Source organism: Ictidomys tridecemlineatus, chromosome 12, assembly GCF_052094955.1.
Source record: "Ictidomys tridecemlineatus isolate mIctTri1 chromosome 12, mIctTri1.hap1, whole genome shotgun sequence".
Classification (NCBI taxonomy): Eukaryota; Metazoa; Chordata; class Mammalia; order Rodentia; family Sciuridae; genus Ictidomys; species Ictidomys tridecemlineatus.
The window spans coordinates 100006417-100026142 of record NC_135488.1 but is presented as its reverse complement, the minus strand read 5'-3'; the positions used below and the strand labels follow the sequence as shown (position 1 = coordinate 100026142).

General features: G+C 33.6%; 1 protein-coding gene across 1 annotated transcript in view; it reads left to right on the top strand.

Annotated features, from left to right (window-relative positions):
• Positions 1 to 19726, top strand: part of Babam2 (BRISC and BRCA1 A complex member 2) — a 388027-nt gene that overhangs the window by 26790 nt on the left and 341511 nt on the right. Inside the window, exon 3 of the mRNA XM_005322497.3 lies at positions 14714 to 14790. Coding sequence (XP_005322554.1) covers positions 14714 to 14790 — 77 coding nt within the window. The remainder of the gene's footprint in view (positions 1 to 14713; positions 14791 to 19726) is intronic.

The window sequence follows — 19726 nt, the reverse complement described above, 5'->3', positions numbered from 1 at the left end:
AGATGCTAGTGAAGAATAGTATGCCCAGAAAAATTAAGTTTCAGAATTAATGATGAAATAAAAACCTTCCATGATAGACAAAACTTAAAGAATTCACAACTAGAAACCTTGTACTACAAAATATACTCAATAAGATATTTTATGAAGAAAAAATGGAAAGTAAAAGTGAAAACCAACAAAGGGGGAACTATACTGATTTAAATTAAAAATAGAAGTAGAATGACTGGGGATAAAAGTTGTATTTCAATAATAACATTGAATGTAAATGGCCTAAACTTATCAATCAAAAGACATAGACTGGCAGATTTAATTATAAAACAAGATGCAACAATATTCTGTCTCCAAGAGACTCACTTCATAGGCAAAGACATCTACAGACTGAAGGTAAAAGGATAGGAAAAACCATATCATTCACATGAATCTCATAAACAAGCAGAGGTTTCTATCCTCATATCAGATAAAGTGGACTTCAAGCCAAAATCAGAAAGGACAAAGAAGGACATTTCATAAGGTTTAAGGAAATTAAATATACATCAACAAGACGTAACACACAGTGAGGGGGAGGGAAGAACAGAAGTTCATTGGATTAGACAAAGGGGAATGAAGGGAAGGGAGGGTGGATGGGAATAGGGAAGACAGTAGAATGAATCAGACAAACTTTCCTATGTTCATATGTGAATATTTGACCAGTGTAACTCCACATCATTTATAACCACAAGTATGGGAAGTTATATTCCATATATATATGATATGTGAAAATACAGTCTACTGACATGTGTAACTAAAAATAACAAACCAAAAGTAAAAAAATAAATTGAAAAAAATGTGAATATCTGTGTCAGCACCACTCAGGTTAGAAATAAAGTGTTGGCAATACCCAGGAGTCCCCCATGTTCATCTTCCCAGTTACCACTTCCTTCTTCCCCCACTGATTAAACCAATGTGCTTGACATAACTTTTTTTAGTTGTAGGTGGACACAATATCTATATTTATTTATTTATTTATTTATTTTTATGTGGTGCTGAGTTTGAACCCAGTGCCTCACACATGCTAGGCAAATGCTCTATCCCTGAGCTACAATCCAGTCCCACTATATTGACTTTCATGGTAATCACTTTCTTGCTTTTGTAGGATACTTTTTATCACTTAGTACACAAAATGCTACAGTTTTTTTCTAGTTTTGACCTTTAAATAACAGAATCATAGTTATACATTGTTTCATCAATATATTTGTGAGATAAATCTATATCATTTCACATAGGTATGGTTTATTTCATTGCTGTACATCTTTATTTATTTCCCTGTTCTAATAGTTGATGGGCATTTATTGCTGAGTTTGAAATTATATTTTAATTGTTCAGTGTTTGGGGTTATTTAAAAGAATGCTACTGCTGTATGCATTTTTGTCCATATCTTTGGTGAGAATGTGTATACATTTCCCTGGGGGGGGGTTTGTCTAGGATTAAAATTGCTAGATCATAAATGTGCATGTATTCACCTTTAATAAACACTGCCCAACATTTTTCTAAAATGATTTTTCCAATTTATTCTTTCATCAACAGTGTGTAAAATTTCTAGACATTTACATCCTTGTCAATAGTTGTTTTTATCAGTCTAATTTTAATTATCCTGATGGGGTTGTGGTTCCTCATTGCAGGTTTATTTTGCATTTCTTGGTACTAATTAGATTCAGCACTTTATCATATGTTTATTGGCCCTGGATCCACTTCTGGGAAGTGCTTCTTTAGGTCTAGAAACTTGTCTACTTCAAGTTTTTGAAGACATTATTCTATTTAGCCCCTTTCCCCAGATGATCTTCTTAAAACATTCTTTTTTTTTTTTTTTTTTATTTTCCACCTGTTCTTTATTGTTGTGGATGATGTGAAGCAAAGGTTATTTTATATTTTCCTGGGGTCCAGTTGAACGAACACCATTTAAATTAACACCCATAAGTCAATTGTATTCTTATATACCAATAATGAATCTGCTGAAAGAGAAATTAGGAAAACTATCCCATTTCATTCACGGTAGCTTCAGAACCAAAAACAAAAACAAAAAAATACTGAAACAAAATTTGGGAATCACTCCCCTTGAAGATACTTTCTTTTCTTTTACTGTTCTGCAGAGCGGCCTTTACCATAAATTAAGCATCCAGGTTTGTGAGACTGTGTTGGGTCTTTTTATTCTGTTCCACTTGTGTATTTGTCTGAATATAGCGTGATTATATTTTGATAAATAAAATTTATGATAATTTTTGATATCAGAGGTAACAAGTTTTTTCAAATTTAGCATTTTAACCATTTCTTAAATGTTAAAATAAAAATTTCTGTGGCAATAAAAATATTCAAAATTTTCTACATCCATCACTGATATCTCTCTTAGTAACTCTTTAATTTTCCCCAAATGAAATTCTATACTATTTTTTATACCTTTATTTTATTTATTTATTTTTATGTGGTGCTGAGGATCAAACCCCCAGTGCCTTGTATGTGCTGGGTAAGTGCTGTACCACTCAGCCCCAGCCCCAGCACCCTCTATCCTATTTTTTAAAAATATTTTTTATAACTTTATTTTATTACTTTATTTTATGTAGTGCTGAGGATCTAACCCAGTGCCTCACACATGCTAGGCAAGTACTCTACTGCTGAGCTACAACCCAGCCCTGAAATTCTTTTTTATTAAATACCAACTCCCTGTGTTTACCTTCCCTCAGCCATTGGTAACTGCCATTTTACTTTTTGTCTCTTTAAATTTGAAAATGGAAGCACATAGTATTTGCCGTTTTGTGACTGGCTTATTTCATGTAGCAAAATGTCTTCAAGGTTTATCTTGGTTGTGGTGTCAAAATTTCCTTTCTGTTTAAGGCTGAAGAATATTCCATTGTAGATATGTATGTATCTAAATTTTTTTTTAAAAATTATATATTTAATGTGTATAATTTGATGGCTTGAAATACATATATATATATATAGTGAAATTGTGTTATGTATGTATACCACATTTTGTTTATCTGTTTATCCATAGGTGGACCTTTTGGGTTCACTTCTATCCTTTGGCTGTTGTGAATAATCCTACCATATTTTTTAGGAGAATCTTGTCTGTGTTTGGTTCTTGGCATTCTATTTATGTATTAGAATTCTCTTTTCAGGTTCTAGGTCATTCTGAGAGAACTGACATCTTTTCAAAATGAGTCTTTTAATCCACAAATATGATATCTCTATTTATTTGTTTTCTTTTTTTTTTAAAAAATTGTTCTTTTTAGTTATACATGACAGTAGAATTTTGACATATTTTACATACATGGAGTATAACTTCCCATTTTTGTGATTGTACATGATGTGGAGTTACTCTGGTGGTGTATTATTTATTTTATTTATTTTTCTTTTAAACAGTAATAGCTTTCTGTATAAAGATCTTGCACATATTTTGTGACATTTATTTTTATATATTTGATCACTTATGTTATTTTATTTTTCTGAGATGCTGGTGATCAAGCCCATGGCCTTGCATGCTAGGCCACCTTTCTACCATGCATTACATCCCCAGCCCATTTGATGTTATTTTAGATGGCATCTTTATGAAAGTTTATTTTCTAATTGATTTTTAGTATTATATAGAAATGCAGTTGATTTTCTGCATGTTCTTTGTCAAGCAACTTTGCTAACTCACATATTATTTCTTATTATGCATATGAAGATTTAAAAAATTTTCTACTTGCATGTACTTTCTGCAAATAATATGGTTTTATTTCTTCCTTTTCAGTGTTTGTACCTTTCCCCATACTCCTCTGTCCTGGTTAGGACCTCTAGTACAAAGTTGAATGAAAGTAGTGAGAGTAGGTATCCTTGTTTCATTATCTCCAGGAGAAAAACCTAATATTTTGTTTTTAAGTCTGATGTTGCTATAGGTTTCTTTTCTTTTCTTTTTTGTAGATAGTCTATCAGATGAAGGATACTCCTTTTTATTCTAGTTTGCAATTGAGTTTTTTTTTTTAAATCATGAGTGGATATTTAATTCTATCATTTATTCAAATTGGGATAATCCTACTCATTTTTTCTCCTTTATCTGTGAACAGAGTGAATTAAATTTGCATTTTAGAAAAGAAGAAAGGTTAAAAATTAATGGGCTAAATGTCTATCTAAAAAAGTGAAAGGATTTTCCCCATCCTAGTTAACTGTTAAAAATAGTATTTGAGCCATCATTCTTACTTAAATTATATTGTAATTGAAACCACACTTTTGTTATAGGAACACCTACTGACATTTAAAAATTCTTGCTACTCTAAAGTAAAATTGAAACTTACTATTTGTAAATGGAGATAGGGCATAGAATCTTGGAATAACTTGATGCCACATGAACTGGCAAACACGTTTTCTTGAATATTTTAATTTTGTAATTTTTAAAACGTTCTGGATGAGTCATTTATTTTGGTAATGGAATTTTGGAATCTAGTGCTAGGAATTAAATACATCATTTTCTAGTAGGGTCTAGGAATAGTTTTTAGACTTTGGAGATATAAGGTTATATTAGCAATATTGTATGTCATAGGTTGATAGTCCCATGTCCCTGGAGAACAATGTAAAAAATTCTGCTTTCTTTTTACCAGTTTTAATTCTTGACTTTCCTTGGAGAAGAGTCTAAGACTTGACTTTGTGGGATTTGATAGAGTCAACTAATTGAGTTATAATTTCCTTCCAACGTTGTCTATGTAAGATTTCTTGAATTAGAAGTTCAAGTGCTTTGCATTTTGTAGGTTATTTAGGTAGACGTCAGGATAACCTGTGTCAAGTCTTTTAGCAATATATATATATAATATTTTTTAGTTATAAGTGGACACAATATCTTTATTTTATTTTTTTTATGTGGTGCTGAGGATCGAACCCGGTGCCTCACACATGCTAGGTGAGCACTCCACCTCTGAGCCTCAACCCCAGCCCGGTCTTTTAGCTTTTTCACTGTCTGGAAACCATGATGATTTTGAAACTGATTTGGTCAGAGTCAAGTTACTGATATTAGATTTAAACCAAAAAACAAAATTAATTCTATAAAATGAAAATGTGAATATCAGCTAACAATTATTCACCTCAGTTTGTGATTTAAAAGTTTCCAAGGCAATTATTGGTCTTCTAGTCTATTTTATTTCATAGGCACCTGTTATTTTAGGTTGCCAAAGCTGAAAACTTCCTTCTCAGCTGATGTTAAATATTGGTCAAGCACAAACGTCACTATCAAGAAAACAGGAAGCTGAGTTAGGAGAGCATGCCAAATGGTAAATTAATAGCCAGGGTAAAGGAAACTGACGCAGACTCAGGAAAGGAACCCTGGATTTGTTCTTTTTAGGTGGCTTAAAGAATAGAAATGGTCTAAATCACATTTTTCCAGAGAGTGTCAAATAATAGGTTTAGCCTTAAGCCAGAAAGAATGTATTTTCTTGTATTTTGCATTGTCTTAAGAATACTAATTTGGGCTGGGGTTTTGGCTTAGCGGCAGAACGCTGGCCTCACAAGTGTGGGACCCTGGGTTCGATCCTCAGCACCACATAAAAATAATAAGTGAAATAAAGGTATTGTGTCCAACTACAACTAAAAAATAAATATTAAAAATAGAATACTAATTTGTTAAAAGTTGTAGAATACTTTCATGTTGCTTTTTAAATCCACATTAATTATTATTATTATTTTAAATTTTTTAAGGAGAGAGTGAGAGGAGAGAGAGAGAGAGAGAGAGAGAGAGAGAGAGAGAGAGAGAGAGAGAGAGAGAAAGAAATTTTAATATTTATTCTTAGTTCTCGGCGGACACAACATCTTTGTTGGTATGTGGTGCTGAGGATCGAACCCGGGCCGCACGCATGCTAGGCGAGCGCGCTACCGCTTGAGCCACATCCCCAGCCCCACATTAATTATTTTTTAAAAAATACTTATTTTTTAGTTTTAGGTAGACACAATATCTTTATTTTAGTTTTGAATGGTGCTGAGAATCGAACCTAGCGCCTCACGCATGCAAGTCAAACATGCTACCACTTGAGCCACATCCCCAGCCCCACATTAATTCTTGATTGTCACTAAAATCCTACTTAGTGAAATTGCCAACTTTCCCCTTTTATAAGAAAAGCTTAATAATTTGAATCATGGCTCAGTAACTAGAAATATAAAATTTCTTTCTTTTTTTTGTGGTATTGGGTTTGAACTCAGGGGTGCTCTACCACTGATCTACACCCCCAACCCCTTTTAAAAATTTGATCATTTAAGTTGCCAAGGCTAGCTTCAAACTTGCAATCCTCTGTCTTGGCTTCCTAAGTCTCTGGGATTAATAATAGCTATGAACACATAATAAGTATAAGAGGAATCAAATCTAACTTTACTTTTCACCATTTTTAAAGAGTTTTCTAAATCAACAAATAGTGGCAACATTGTAGATCCTAATCAACTTACAGGACTTTATTTTCTCTTTTGAATCATTGATTTACATATAGACACTTCTTATACTTACTGATAAATAATTTTCATTAGTGCATATAGTAAAGAACCTCTTTTTGGCTATGTTTTGTGAGCTTTTACTTTGCATTATTATGGGTACTTAACAAAATATCATTTAAGAATGTATAATTCACATTTTTCACTAATTCTGGTGATCTTCTTTAATTATTGAAAGATGGTTTAGTGGAATGATTAAGAAAATTGACCCTGGAACCAGGCTTGTTGCTTACTAGCAAGTTACTTCTCATCTAGGTGTCTCAGTTGCCTCTTTTTTAAAATGGAGATAGTAATAGTACTCATCTTGGAAGGTTATTCTGAGTTTAAGTAGTTTAATCGAATTAAAAAACTTAGGGAGCTGGGAATGTGGCTCAAGCGGTAGCACACTTGCCTGGCATGTGTGTGGCCCGGGTTCGATCCTCAGCACCACATACAACAAAGATATTATGTCCACCGAAAACTAAAAAATAAATATTAAAAAATTCTCTCTCTCTCTCTCTCTCTCTCTCTCTCTCTTAAAAAAAAATAAAAAACTTAGGGCAGTATCTGCCACATAGTAAATGTCCAAAAAAAAAAAAATGTTAGGCACTATTATTCTTTATTGTGAACATAGAATAATTTTAGTTAATATCTTCAAGTTAAATCCTGGTTGCATGTACAGCTCTTCAAAGGGAAGCCCCTGCACAAACAATCACACTTTGCCTTTCTCAGAGGTAAGGATGAGAATATCATTTCAATTCCGGTTAAATCACCAATTTTTGTCATAAAAGATCACAAAACTGGAGTCAAGGCTTAGGCATTCATAGAGGTCAGTGTCTTCCTGTTGGATACCAGTGCTAGATGCTGGAGGTTTAAAGATCATTGTAAAATATGGAGGCCAAGGAGATTGCAGTGTGGCTGGAGTGCCCTGAAAGTGGCTTATAACCCAGTGCTCTTACTGAGTGCTTTTATAGAAGCCTGGAGGTTTCAGTGTCATCTTTTGATTTAGCTGATGATTATTAGTATGTTCTAAAATTTTGCCAGTGCTGCACTTCACAGAAGAAGAAATACTATTGGTTAACAAATATATGAAAAAATGTTCATCATCTCTAGTAATTAGAGAAATGCAAATTAAAACTATACCAAGATTTCATCTCACTCTAGTCAGAATGGCAACTGTCAAGAATACAAGTAACATAAATGTTGGTGAGGATGTAGGGAAAAAGCTACACTCACTCATTACTGGGTGGGTCTGCAAATTGGTGCAACCAATCTGGAAAGCAGTATGGAGATGCCTCAGAAAACCTGGGATGGAACCACCATTTGACTCAGTTATCCCAGTCCTTGGCACAGACCCACAGGACTTAAAATCAGCATACTACAGTGATGCAGCCACATCAATGTGTATAGCAGCTCAATTCCCAATAGCTAAGCTATGGAACCAACATAGGTGCCCTTCAACTGACGAATGGATAAAGAAATCGTGTACAATAGGAAGGGCTGCAGAATAGAATAGGCAATATGATTGATGTATGTCCATTTCATGTATGTATTATATATAAAAATGCATTCTACTGTCATGTATTACTAAAGAAAAAATAAATAAAAATAAAAAAAAGAAATCGTGTACATATACAGAATGGAATATTACTCAGCCATAAAGAAGAATGAAATCATGGCATTTGCAGGCAAATGGATGGAACTGAAAACTATCATTCTAAATAAAATAAGCCAATCCCCCAAACAAGGCTGAAGGTTCTCTGAGTAGATGCTACTAACCCACAATAAGTTGGGGAAGGGGGAAGGAAGAGTAGAAGTTCATTGGATTAGACAAAGGGAAATGAAGGAAAGGAGGGAGGATGGAAATAGGAAAAACAGTAGAATGAATCAGATACAGCTTTCCTATGTTCGTATGTGAATACATGACTACTGCAACTCCACATCATGTACAGTCATAAGAATGGGAAGTTATACTCCATGTATGTATAATATGTCAAAATACATTCTACTGTCATGTGTATCTAAAAAAGAAAAAGTAAAAAAAAAAGCAAAGTAACAAAAAATTTTGCCTGTGTTAGATGAATAGCACTGTGTTATATGCTGTGTTGGTCTTTTTATTTTATTTTTTATATTATAGAACAATTATTGGCATCAAGAATTTTATAATCTGGTTGAGAAAACAAAGCACAATTAGGAATTAGATAAATAATACTAGGAATTTTATAATTAAATGTAAAATAAAAACCTGTAGAGATGAGAGTGTTCAAAATTTATTATGCTTATTTATTTTATCAATGGTCAACTGCAATTTCTATAACAAAGTTCTAGAGTAAACTACCTCCTTTGATATCAAGAATTCCCACTTGGGCTGGGGTCTAGGCTTAGTGGTAGAATGCTTGCCTAGCATGTGTGAGACACTGGGTTCAATCCTCAGTGCCACAGAAAACTAAATAAATAAAATAAAGTATTATGTCCAATTGTGTCCAACTTAAAAAAAATGAAGTTTTTTTAAAATGTTGTTTACACTCTATCTTCCATGTTACTGGGATGAATAGGGATTATGAAAAACAAGCCAATGTCACATACACAAAGGTTCTTTTAAGATCAAGTAAAATCTTAAAAGATTTTAATTCCTATGTGATAATTCCTATGTGCATAATCTATAGAATGAGTTTAACTCCCTTGGTTCTCCCACATATTTAAGTTTAAAGTAGTGCATTACTAATATATTGAGTTAAGTTAAAATTTGCAAAATATATTTAAAATCCTTTTTATACTCTGATACCAAAATATGTTGTCACTGCTGTATTCTCAGATCTAAGCACAGTGCATGGTGTATAGTAAGCTCCCAGGAAATGGAGTTGAGGAACAAATTTGAAATTACCATTTAATTGTCACCAATTTAAAAAATTATTTTAAAATAATTTTTGTTGTTGAAAGTTTATTGAATTTTGGAATATTGCCATTTTTCTTTTTCTTTTTTCTTTAACTACTGGGGATTGAACGAAGGGCCTTGCACATGCTAGGCAAGTGCCCCAGCCCTGAAATATTGGCTTTTAAAAGCTTGGATCTAACTGTATGTGAGGATAAGTTGCCATTATACAAATATAATTTTGACAATGCCAGTATCTTTTTCATACATTGTAAGGAAATGGCTTTCTAGATGTATGAATTTCCCTTCCTATTAATTATCTATAACCAATTTCTGATTACAACTGCCTGGGAGACTTTTAGCCCAGCCCAGCCATTCCCAAAATTCTAACCAAAGAAACCGTGAGAGATTAAAAATGTTAGAAATGTGAAGCTTTGTGGGCTGGGGTGTGGCTCACTGGGACAGTACTTTCCTAGCATATATAAGATACTGGGTTTGATCCCAGCACTGCAAAAAGAAAAGAAAAGAAAAGAAAAAAAAACAACGGAAAAAAAGAAATGTAAAGGTTTTCATATACTTTACTTGAAGACTCTTATCAATAAGTCACCCTGTATTCTTTCCTTCTGAAAAGGAATGAGGTATTTTAGGAGAAAAAGATAAATATGGCCAACATAACATAACCTTGTTTCCATCAGTCAAATATAAAAAGGATGTATTTAAATTAAATATTTTTAAATTAAAAATTTAAATTGTTAAATATTTTTAAATCTCCCTAGTCAAATATGAAAGAGTGTATTTAAATTAAAATATTTAACAATTATAAAATATTTCATATTTATTATAAAGCTAAGAACAATGTGAAAAAATGACAAAAAACTAAGAACAATGCAGAAAGCTAACCAGAAGAAAGTTGTAAAGGCACCCAAATCTTGGCGATTTTGGTGATTCTCCTATAATCTACTTATGTGTGTATACCTAGATACACACACACACACACACACACACACACTTCTTCTTTCTGTAAGTGGAATTACACAGTTCCTGTGTGGTTTTTTGATCTTTTCTAACCCATGCTGTTTTTTTTTTTTTGTTTGTTTTGTTTTTTAATTGTTGTTGTTGTTCCTGGTACTGGGGATTGAACTAGAACTTGTGCTTGCTAAAGCCTATACTCTACCACTGAGTCATACCCCCTACCCCCCATTCTTTTCCTTGATTACCAAAAAAATGAGTGCTCACCTTGACAGTGATTTGGTTTTTCACAGTAAATTAAATAATAGGATCCAAACCAGTTTTAGACAAGAGTAATTTAAGAGGAAAGATTTTACTTGACCTTAAAAGAACCTTTGTGTATGTGACATTGGCTTGTTTTTCATAATCCCTGTTCATCCCAGTAACATGGAAGATAGAGTGTAAGCAACATTTTCAATAATGTTTCAACATTTATTGGAGGAAGAGCTGAGTACTGCTCAGGAGAAAGAGACCTGCTGATGGCAGCTTCCTTTGTCATCCCTTGGCTCCAAATCTGTAAATTCCTTTCAGCAAATCAGAAGCTCTGCAGCCTACTGGAGATTATACCTTTTCACTTGAGTGTGCTCTTGTCGTGTCCCCTCCCCAATCCCCGCATGCCCCCCCCACTCTTTCCAGGGAGCCATCTTTCCAATATCATATAGCATTTTTTTTAGGTAAGTTTTGGTAAATTTTTTTCTCATACCTTTTCTTCAGTGTTTAATTGGCTTTTGTAGGTTGGCCCACCCATCTACCTGACTCTGTTACCGTAGAAGATTTGGTTACCATCTTCCACTTCTCACTCTTGGCTTGGCTTCCTTTTCCCCTAAACTTGCACCTCTCTTGCTCCCTAGGTAGCAAATGCGTTTGTCTTCATTCCCATTGCTGCCAGCCTGGTCCTGGTATTACTCATCTTTCTTGCTTTCTACGGTCCCCTCTCTGGTCTTCTTTCCATATTTTTTCTTATAGTCTTTTTTAAAACTTTTTTTTTTTGAAGTCATAGATGGACAGCATGACTTTATTTGTTTAAATTTTTTTTTTAGTTGTAATTGGACACAATTCCTTTATTTTGTTTATTTATTTATTTATTTATTTTTACATGGTGCTGAGGATTGAACCCAGGGCCTCACATGTGCTAGGCGAGCGCTCTACTGCTGAGCCACAACCCCAGCCTTACTGTCTTTTCCTTTTTTTTTTGTACTGTAGACAGTAATCTCTTAAAAACATTTAGACAAATGTTATTCTTATGTTAAAAACCATCATATGTGCTTAGCATAAAAACTGAATTAAGGTCTGGGGATGTGGCTCAAGCGGTAGCGCACTTGCCTGGCATGCATGGGGTACTGGGTTCAATTCTCAGCACCACATAAAAATAAAATAATGATGTGTCCACGGACAAAAAAACTAAAAAATAAATATTAAAAAATTCTCTATCTCTTAAAAAAAACTGAATTAATTGTCACTGATTGCAAGACTCTGCATTATTGACATATCCCTTGCTTACCTTTTGTCTTCATCTTTTGCTGTTTTCTCCCTCATTCACTGTGCTCCAGCCTCATTGCCCAGATATGTAAAGATTTCTTCCTAGACATCAGACTTGATTGTGCTTTCACACCTTGCATCCTCTGTTTCCTCTGCCTGGGATGCTCTTCCCAGAACTTTTCATGGTTGGCCCCGTAGTGTTATTCAGGTTTGGAATTTTTCCTCCTCTAGAGGTTTTAGTTGATTTTCCATTGTAAAGGATCTCTTTTTTTTTTTTTATAGCACCCTGTTTTATTTTCTTCATAACATTGAGCAATCTTAAACTGTCTTTGTCTCTTGTTTTATCATTTCTTCTTCCCTTAATAAAGTTGAAGTACCTGCTGTGCTTCATAGACTGTAGTCCTGTCGATCTTGGCCACCCATATTCCTGACACCTAGAACTATGCTCAGTCTCTCTTATCTAATTAGCAAACAAACATACAAATAAACAAAAAAACAAAACCCAACAAGGGTGAATGAATCACTCAGATGGAGAAATGTCCTTTTCAACACCCTGTTCTTTCTAGAACCACCTGTTGCTGGAAGAAGGTGAAATAGCAGGGCATAGAAACACTTTCCCAGTCCTGGTGAAGCATAAAATAAATAATATAAAGTATGGCCCAGCAGGGAATGTTTAGCAATTTCACATGGAAGGGGTATAAAATTTGGTCCTTGAATTCAAACAAACTAGAATCAGATTAATCTTGAGGATTTTCTGTACTACTGCTGACTTCAGTCTTTAAGCCATATAGACAGATGAGTTTATCCTCAAGCTCCAAAACATCGTTTTCAACAGTGTTTTCCATCACTTTAAAGCATTGCAGGTTGGATGCTTGTAGAGTCATTACTATCAGATTACCTTGTATATTTTATAATGCTGGAATCTTTGTGTTTTCCATAAATCCTTTAAAATAACTTTTGTGTTTTGGGCAAGAAAACATTTTACTATAAGTTGTGCATTCCTAATCTGGAAATGCCAAATCTAAAATCTTTCAAAATTTAAGACTTTTTGAGTGTCCTCATGATGCCCCAATGGAGAATTCCCCTTCCTGCCCCCTCCTGTGACAGGTTGCAGTCAAAATGCAGGTGCACTAAAATTACTACATAAATTTCACCTTAAACCTATGATGTAGAAGGCATATATGAAACATAAATGCATTTTGTGTTTAGATTAGGGTTATATCCCTAAGGTATTCATTCCATTTTGTATGTGCACATATTCTAAAATATGAAGAAATCTGAAATCTAAAGCACTTAGAGAGTCCCTAACATTTTGAATAAGTAATACCCAACCTATAGAAGGGAAATGTTTTGGTATCTTTTAATAAAATATTCCCTGAAGAATATTTTATACTGACAGTAAATGAAGAATGTGTTTTAAAAATCTGTGAAAAATTAAAATAGGTTACTATTCAGTTACTAAACTTTGTTAGTTTTTAATCTAAAAACATTTTTTTTGGTCCTTGAATATAAAGAGGAATAATCTAGTGATTTATGTTAACTATATCTGAGTTAAAGTTTCTTTCTCATTCTTTTTTATTTTATGTTCAAATGAAAGAAAATTTACTTTTTTTGGATAAAAGTAAGTCTGATATGAGACTGAGATAGTTTTTTTAAAGCCAACATTTCTTGAATTTATCTTCATATGATCTTTACCCTTCAAAGTGACCATCTATAGAAGTTGTACATTTATTCCATCTGTGTTTCCATTTCTTAAACAACTTTTTGTAGGTTCATTTTCACAATTGCTTCAGAGTCAGTTTTGGAATTAGGAGGGAAAATTAGTTCTTTTGCATTACTCAATAAATTGAAAGCCTCACTTATTTTTTTTAATATTTAATATTTATTTTTTTTAGTTTTCGGCAACATCTTTGTTTTGTATGTGGTATTGAGGATCGAACCCGGGCTGCATGTGTGCCAGGCGAGCACGCTACTGCTTGAGCCACATCCCCAGCCCAAGCCTCACTTATTTTTGAAATGAAGGGCAACCTCTATTGGGGTGCCCTCCTGCCCCTGCAGGAGTTCTGTTTCTATTCTTCACACTTAAGTAATTCCTACTCCTTTCACCCTTAAAAAAAAAGAAGGATCTAACTTCCTCAGTTGGCTTTGTGATAGCATTTTATTAGCTTATGAGGCCAGTACTGTTGTTATGCAGTTGAGATTTTGACTTGTAAGATCATAAGATGTTTTGTAAAGTAGATGTGTGTGGAGAACAAAGAACATTGCAGAACTTTGTGAAGTAGTTGATTAAAAAAACAAAACAAAACAAAACATTGTGTCCTTGATGATTAACTCAACCACCTCCCTTTTAAAATTTACATTTTATCCAAAACCAAGTATAATACATTGTGCTTTCCTGCAGATGAAAGTTGCAGTGTGCCAAATCTAGATGAAGCATCATACCTTTGTGGAAAGAAAGAAAACCATCTGGTCCCAGAAAAAAGGCCCAAAGTGGGCTCTTTTCTGTTCTGAGAGAGCGAAAGCTAGGAGTCTAGTTTAAAATATGACCATAAAATTACTCTTATTTTATAATTCTTGGCAACAAAGACTAGAGACCTGTTTTGGATCATATATATAGTTTTAAAAGTCAAGATATACTTCTTTGAAGGAAGTAGTTGAAACTGTTGATGTTATTAGAAGGCATGTAAGTTTTATTGTTAGATAAATGAATTACTCGTTTTAGGTGAAGACTTATTGTTTTAACCTCTGTGATTAAAGACTTATTTTGTTCTGTAAACCAGTATTTTTAACTTTTTGTCTATGAAGTTCACTTTTTATTTACTTTACTAAATATTATAAATAGGTGAGCTTTTAAAAAGTTCATTTAAAAAAATCTTTTCTTCTCTCTCTCTTTTTTTGAAGCTGTACATCATTGACTCCCGGACCCAACTGTGACAGATTCAAACTTCACATTCCATATGCTGGAGAAACATTAAAATGTAAGAAAATTATGACTGTTTTGATCAAAGTAGAGATTATGTTGTTAATTATTGGACTTTGCGCTTTAGTTTTTATTTCTAGCCATTAAATGCTCTCTTTTGCTTATGATCAACTGACATATACAACTTTTCTTATCTGTCATTCAATCCTAGCTCTGTTAAAAGGAAGGCAGTTGACAGGGAATAAGTTGTAGGCAAATGGGCATGTACAAATATTCTTTTTAAAAAATATTTTTAGTTGTAGATAGACACTATATTTTATTTATTTATATGTGGTGCTGAGGATTGAACCCGATGTCTCACATGTGCCAGGCCAGCACTCTGCCACTGAGCTATAGCCCTAGCCTCAGATATCCTTAATGTTTAGGCATGCACAATAATTCTTACGTGTGTGTGTGTGTGTGTGTGCGTGTGTTATGTGTTATGTATGTTTTTTCCATAAGTAGCTCTTCTGTAATACCCCAATAAAGAGATCCACTGCTTTAAAATACCTATTTAGAGAGTTTTTAGGTAGGAATGGCCGCTATTCACCAGTATTTCTAAACTTCTGGAGCCACTGAAGCCAGGAACCATTGTCACTGATACACTTCCAGTTGTCTCCTGACTGTGAGAGTTCTTCCTCAAAGATCTTGGCATGGCTTAGGCAAGTTAACATGTTATCTCTTTTATAGTAAGGGTCAGAAATGCAAATGACCTGTGATGGCCAGAGTTGTATCATGAATGAGGGAAGCAGACTGTGTTGACAAATTGGGGCACCTTGTCTCTGAGGGGGCTACCTCTCTCGACCCAGAAAGTAAAGGTCACAATTTTCATATGAATTCAGTTTTAGATGTTGGTTACTTTTTCAAAATCAAAAATCTAGTGGGGCTAACATTATGCAGGCTAAATTGAATGTGATGGGACCATAGGTTTCTTACCTTAGCTAGATAGTGTACAAGATGTACCACTGGATTTAGGTTACCCCTTAGAGCATCTCACCTGGGTAGCATCAGCCTTCTCTGCCACTATTACCAGTGCTAAAGTGCTATCCTAGTGTAGAACTGACAAGAGCTTTGGTTGGTTAGTATCAGTAATCTCATCAGGAATTTTTTGTCTTGAACCTACAGCTGTGGTGAACAGGGCATTAAAATCTCTGTGTTCTTAGGGAGGAATACAGTGCGTAGACATTAAAGATGGGCCAGGTGGGTAAACTGCTTTTTGGATTCTGGATATGTTTTACCATTATATTCCATGACGGGCCACATCTTAGCATTGTCTAGAATCACTTTGTATTAATTTACCAAATGTAGCATTGAATGAAAAATTTAGGACATGCTGATTTGTTAACTTTGCATTATTTGACCATTCTATAAAAATATTAAAATATAAAAGAATTTCACCTGTTTGAAGTAGTAGGACAATATTAGATTGCTACTTGTTGTGAAAATATATTAACTAAATTTAAAAGAAATGATCAAAGTAGATTACTCATATAGTTAAAAATGGAAATAGTGGCTCAGTGGTAGAGTACTTGCCTAGCATGTATGAGGTACTAGAGTCTATCCTGAGCACCACATAAAAATAAAGAAATAAAGGTCTTGCATCCATCAAAAACTAAGAAAAATATTTAAAAAAATGAAAATAGCACTGAAATTATTTTGTGTAGGAGAGCTATAGTCTTCTGTCCTGTGACTCCCTCTCCCAATACTGTTTTCTGAGAGAACAACGTATAATTAAAACAACAAAATTGTTTTAGTTTAGTTCTTCTGAGTTGGTCTCCATTTCTTTAAGTAATATGCTTTTGCCTCTGTCTTTTGATTTACATATTTGAGACATTATTATATTTTCACTTCCTCCCCTGATAAATGAGGCATCAATTTATTTTCATCCTAACCTTTATGTCATTCTTCCACTTTAATGTAATTATATCACTGTTGACATTCCGGTGTTGGTTATCCTGTAACTTAATAATTTTTTACTTTCTCTTGCTGTGCTGGGATTGAACCCAAGGCCTCTCACATACTTGGCAAGTGCTGTACCACTGAGCTACTTTCTTAGTCCCCCAATTTTTATTTTATTTTTCCAAAGATCACCTTAAACCATATATTTTATAGTTAAATGAACAGACCCTAAGAGTTCTTAGTAAGTGCCAGGCACAGAGTTAGCATTGTTATTACTTAATGATAATTGCTGTGCAATAATGACAAACACTTATTTGGTTTCCTACGAACCATAGATAGTGTCTTTTGGCTTATTCCTCTTTCTTTGCCTTCCTACTTTTGTCTTCTATTATTTTCCTTTTGCATTTTAAAAAAATCGCTTTAGTTGTAGATGGACATAGTACCTTTATTTTATTTTTATGTGGTGCTGAGGATCAAACCAAGTGCCTCATATGTGCTAGGCAGGTGCTCTACCATTGAACTACATCCCAGCCTTCCTTTTGCATTTTCATGATTGATAATTTATTGTTTATTCTGAATCTATAATTTTCTTCAGTACTTCGTTTATAAATTGCTTGAGTGATTACTCTGTAGGCCTTCCCCTGCATAATAACCAACATGAGATTTGTCTTTATTATTCACTTCTATTTTACCTTCTTTTGTTGAATGTAGGTATCGTGGGTTCTCTGTTTTGTAGAATTATCTCTTAGTAAACTGGTCATCTACTTAACTTGCTGAAACCCAGTCTCAAATAACTTGCTCAGATTCCATACTTCTCTCTCCCTTTTCTGTAGCCCTGATGATCATGTTTTATTTCCATGTTCACAATTTAGATATCTTATGTTCAAAGAGCTCTTTCTTGCTCTCTGTTGCTTTTTTTACAGCATCTTGTTCTATTTTAATATTTAAGTTATCTTTTAAAATATTTCAGAGACTAAAACTTAGAGATTTAAAAAATTTTTGTTACTTGAGTTATTTTAATTTTTCACAGGGAGTATATTTTTGTTTAACATCTTTTTTCCCTCTCTTATTCTGTAGGAATAATAAAAGATATCCATATTTATTTGAGATAGTCAATAAAATACTGATTAGGGGTTTTTATTAATTAGGTGAGCAGGGCTTAAGGAGAGTATAATGAATTATGGGCCAGCTAATAGGATGAGGGACCCTATGTGTCATATTTTGTAGTTCAACTGTTTTCCAAATAAGTGGTTCTGTTTATTCAGTGAATCTCTCGTATTTTTGCACTGAGGATACAAAAGTGGCTACCATTTTGGGGGTGCTATATAGAGTATTCCCTGAGGAGCTTTTAGTTAATATCCTTGTTTATAGCCCAGTGCCTTACTCTTGCCTCCCTTTACAAGTTGGTAGGGGTTTACCAGTACATCTGGCTTCATTATCAATAGCCTACACCTCACATATTGCAGGACAAGGCGTCCTTTGCCTTGTCTTGTCAATCACTATGTTTTCATCTGCATTCTGCCTTCCAGAAATTTGCTGAAATTTCTCATCTACTGATTGCTACTTTCTCCTCTTTCTCTTTACCCTCCTGTTATTTTGAATTTTTTCTACCTATCTTTTCAAACAGGATGGGGGAACTCAGAAGAAAGAAGAAATAAATGTATGTGGTCAGTTCATGGTTTTGAGACAGAAGTTGTGTGATTTCATTGGCATCTTTCTAGCTGTATGAGTTTCTGTTAGGAAGCATTTGCTAATATTCTGTATCTTCTCATTACTATAACATTTTCACAGGAAATCTTTTATAACATTTATGATTAGTCCTATTGCTGGCATTCATTTTGTTGTAATTTTGTTCTATCATGATATAACTTTTTTTAAGGACTTAATTTAGGCCAATGTGTGCTCTTTAATGAATGAATGAATGAATAGCCATTATATATTGGGGTTCTTACAATAAAGTGAGTCTAAAGTAAGTCCTATGCTTAAGCAGACCAAATAAAAGAAAAATGTAATTGATCATGGAAACTATGCTTCAAATTTACTGAATTAGATGGATGACATTATTTTTTACTTCTGAAAAACTTGACTTAATTTAGGAATGCTTTCTGAAGAATGTTGGCCATATGCTTCAGTGTCAGGGAGTGCAGACCCAGAGGAAGATTTTATTTATCAGATTAGTGGAAGGTGGTGTTATGTATAAATTTGTTGGTGAAATTCATTTCTTTGTGAAGGTGTAGTATATAAGGTAGCACTTTGCCTTTTGTTTGAAAAAATTACCCTCTCAAATTTGCATCCTTTGGGGTACCCCTGTACTTTAATATGGAGGCCATCTCAATAAGCTTATTCAAATTTTCAGACAGAATTTGTTTTTTAAAATTTGTTGAAAATATGATAGATTCATCAAAAATAAACAAATCAGCCACATAAATTATGAAATATAAGTCATTGGTCTATGATTATAAACATTGTGAAATACACATTAACTTAGAAAATCAAAATACACCCTTTGAACATGTAGTTAACACTCAAGCAAAGTTCACTTGAGTCATCTTTATTGGGCTTGTGTTTTTCTACCTGCCCACATAAATTTGTTCTTGTCAGTGCTTACAAAGCAAGATTGTTTTATGTTCCTTAATTTGTATGATATTTAGGTCATGGTCATTTAAGATTTCTTTATTTGTAACTTATATGAAAATTATTTCAAAATTAGTTCTGGCTATAATCTTTCACAAACATTTCTAGGAGGGTTTGAGTCATGGTGTGTTGATAGTAGTTGTAATGTAGGACAATTAGATATTTTATTACCCTCAGTAATTAGTATAGTTTCTCTCTTTATAATTTGAAATTCATGGAAGTAGAAAATTTACTATATTAATCAGAATTTACTGTAAAGAAAAATCATAGGAAGTAATGAATCTTTAAAAACAGTAACATACTGCTGCATTGCTTCAAAATTATGTTAGCCTCACTCATTTTTTCTTAAGTCACTCTTTTATTTTACTTAGAAAAATTTTTACAAAGATATAGACTTAGGTATGTTTCTACTCCATCAATTT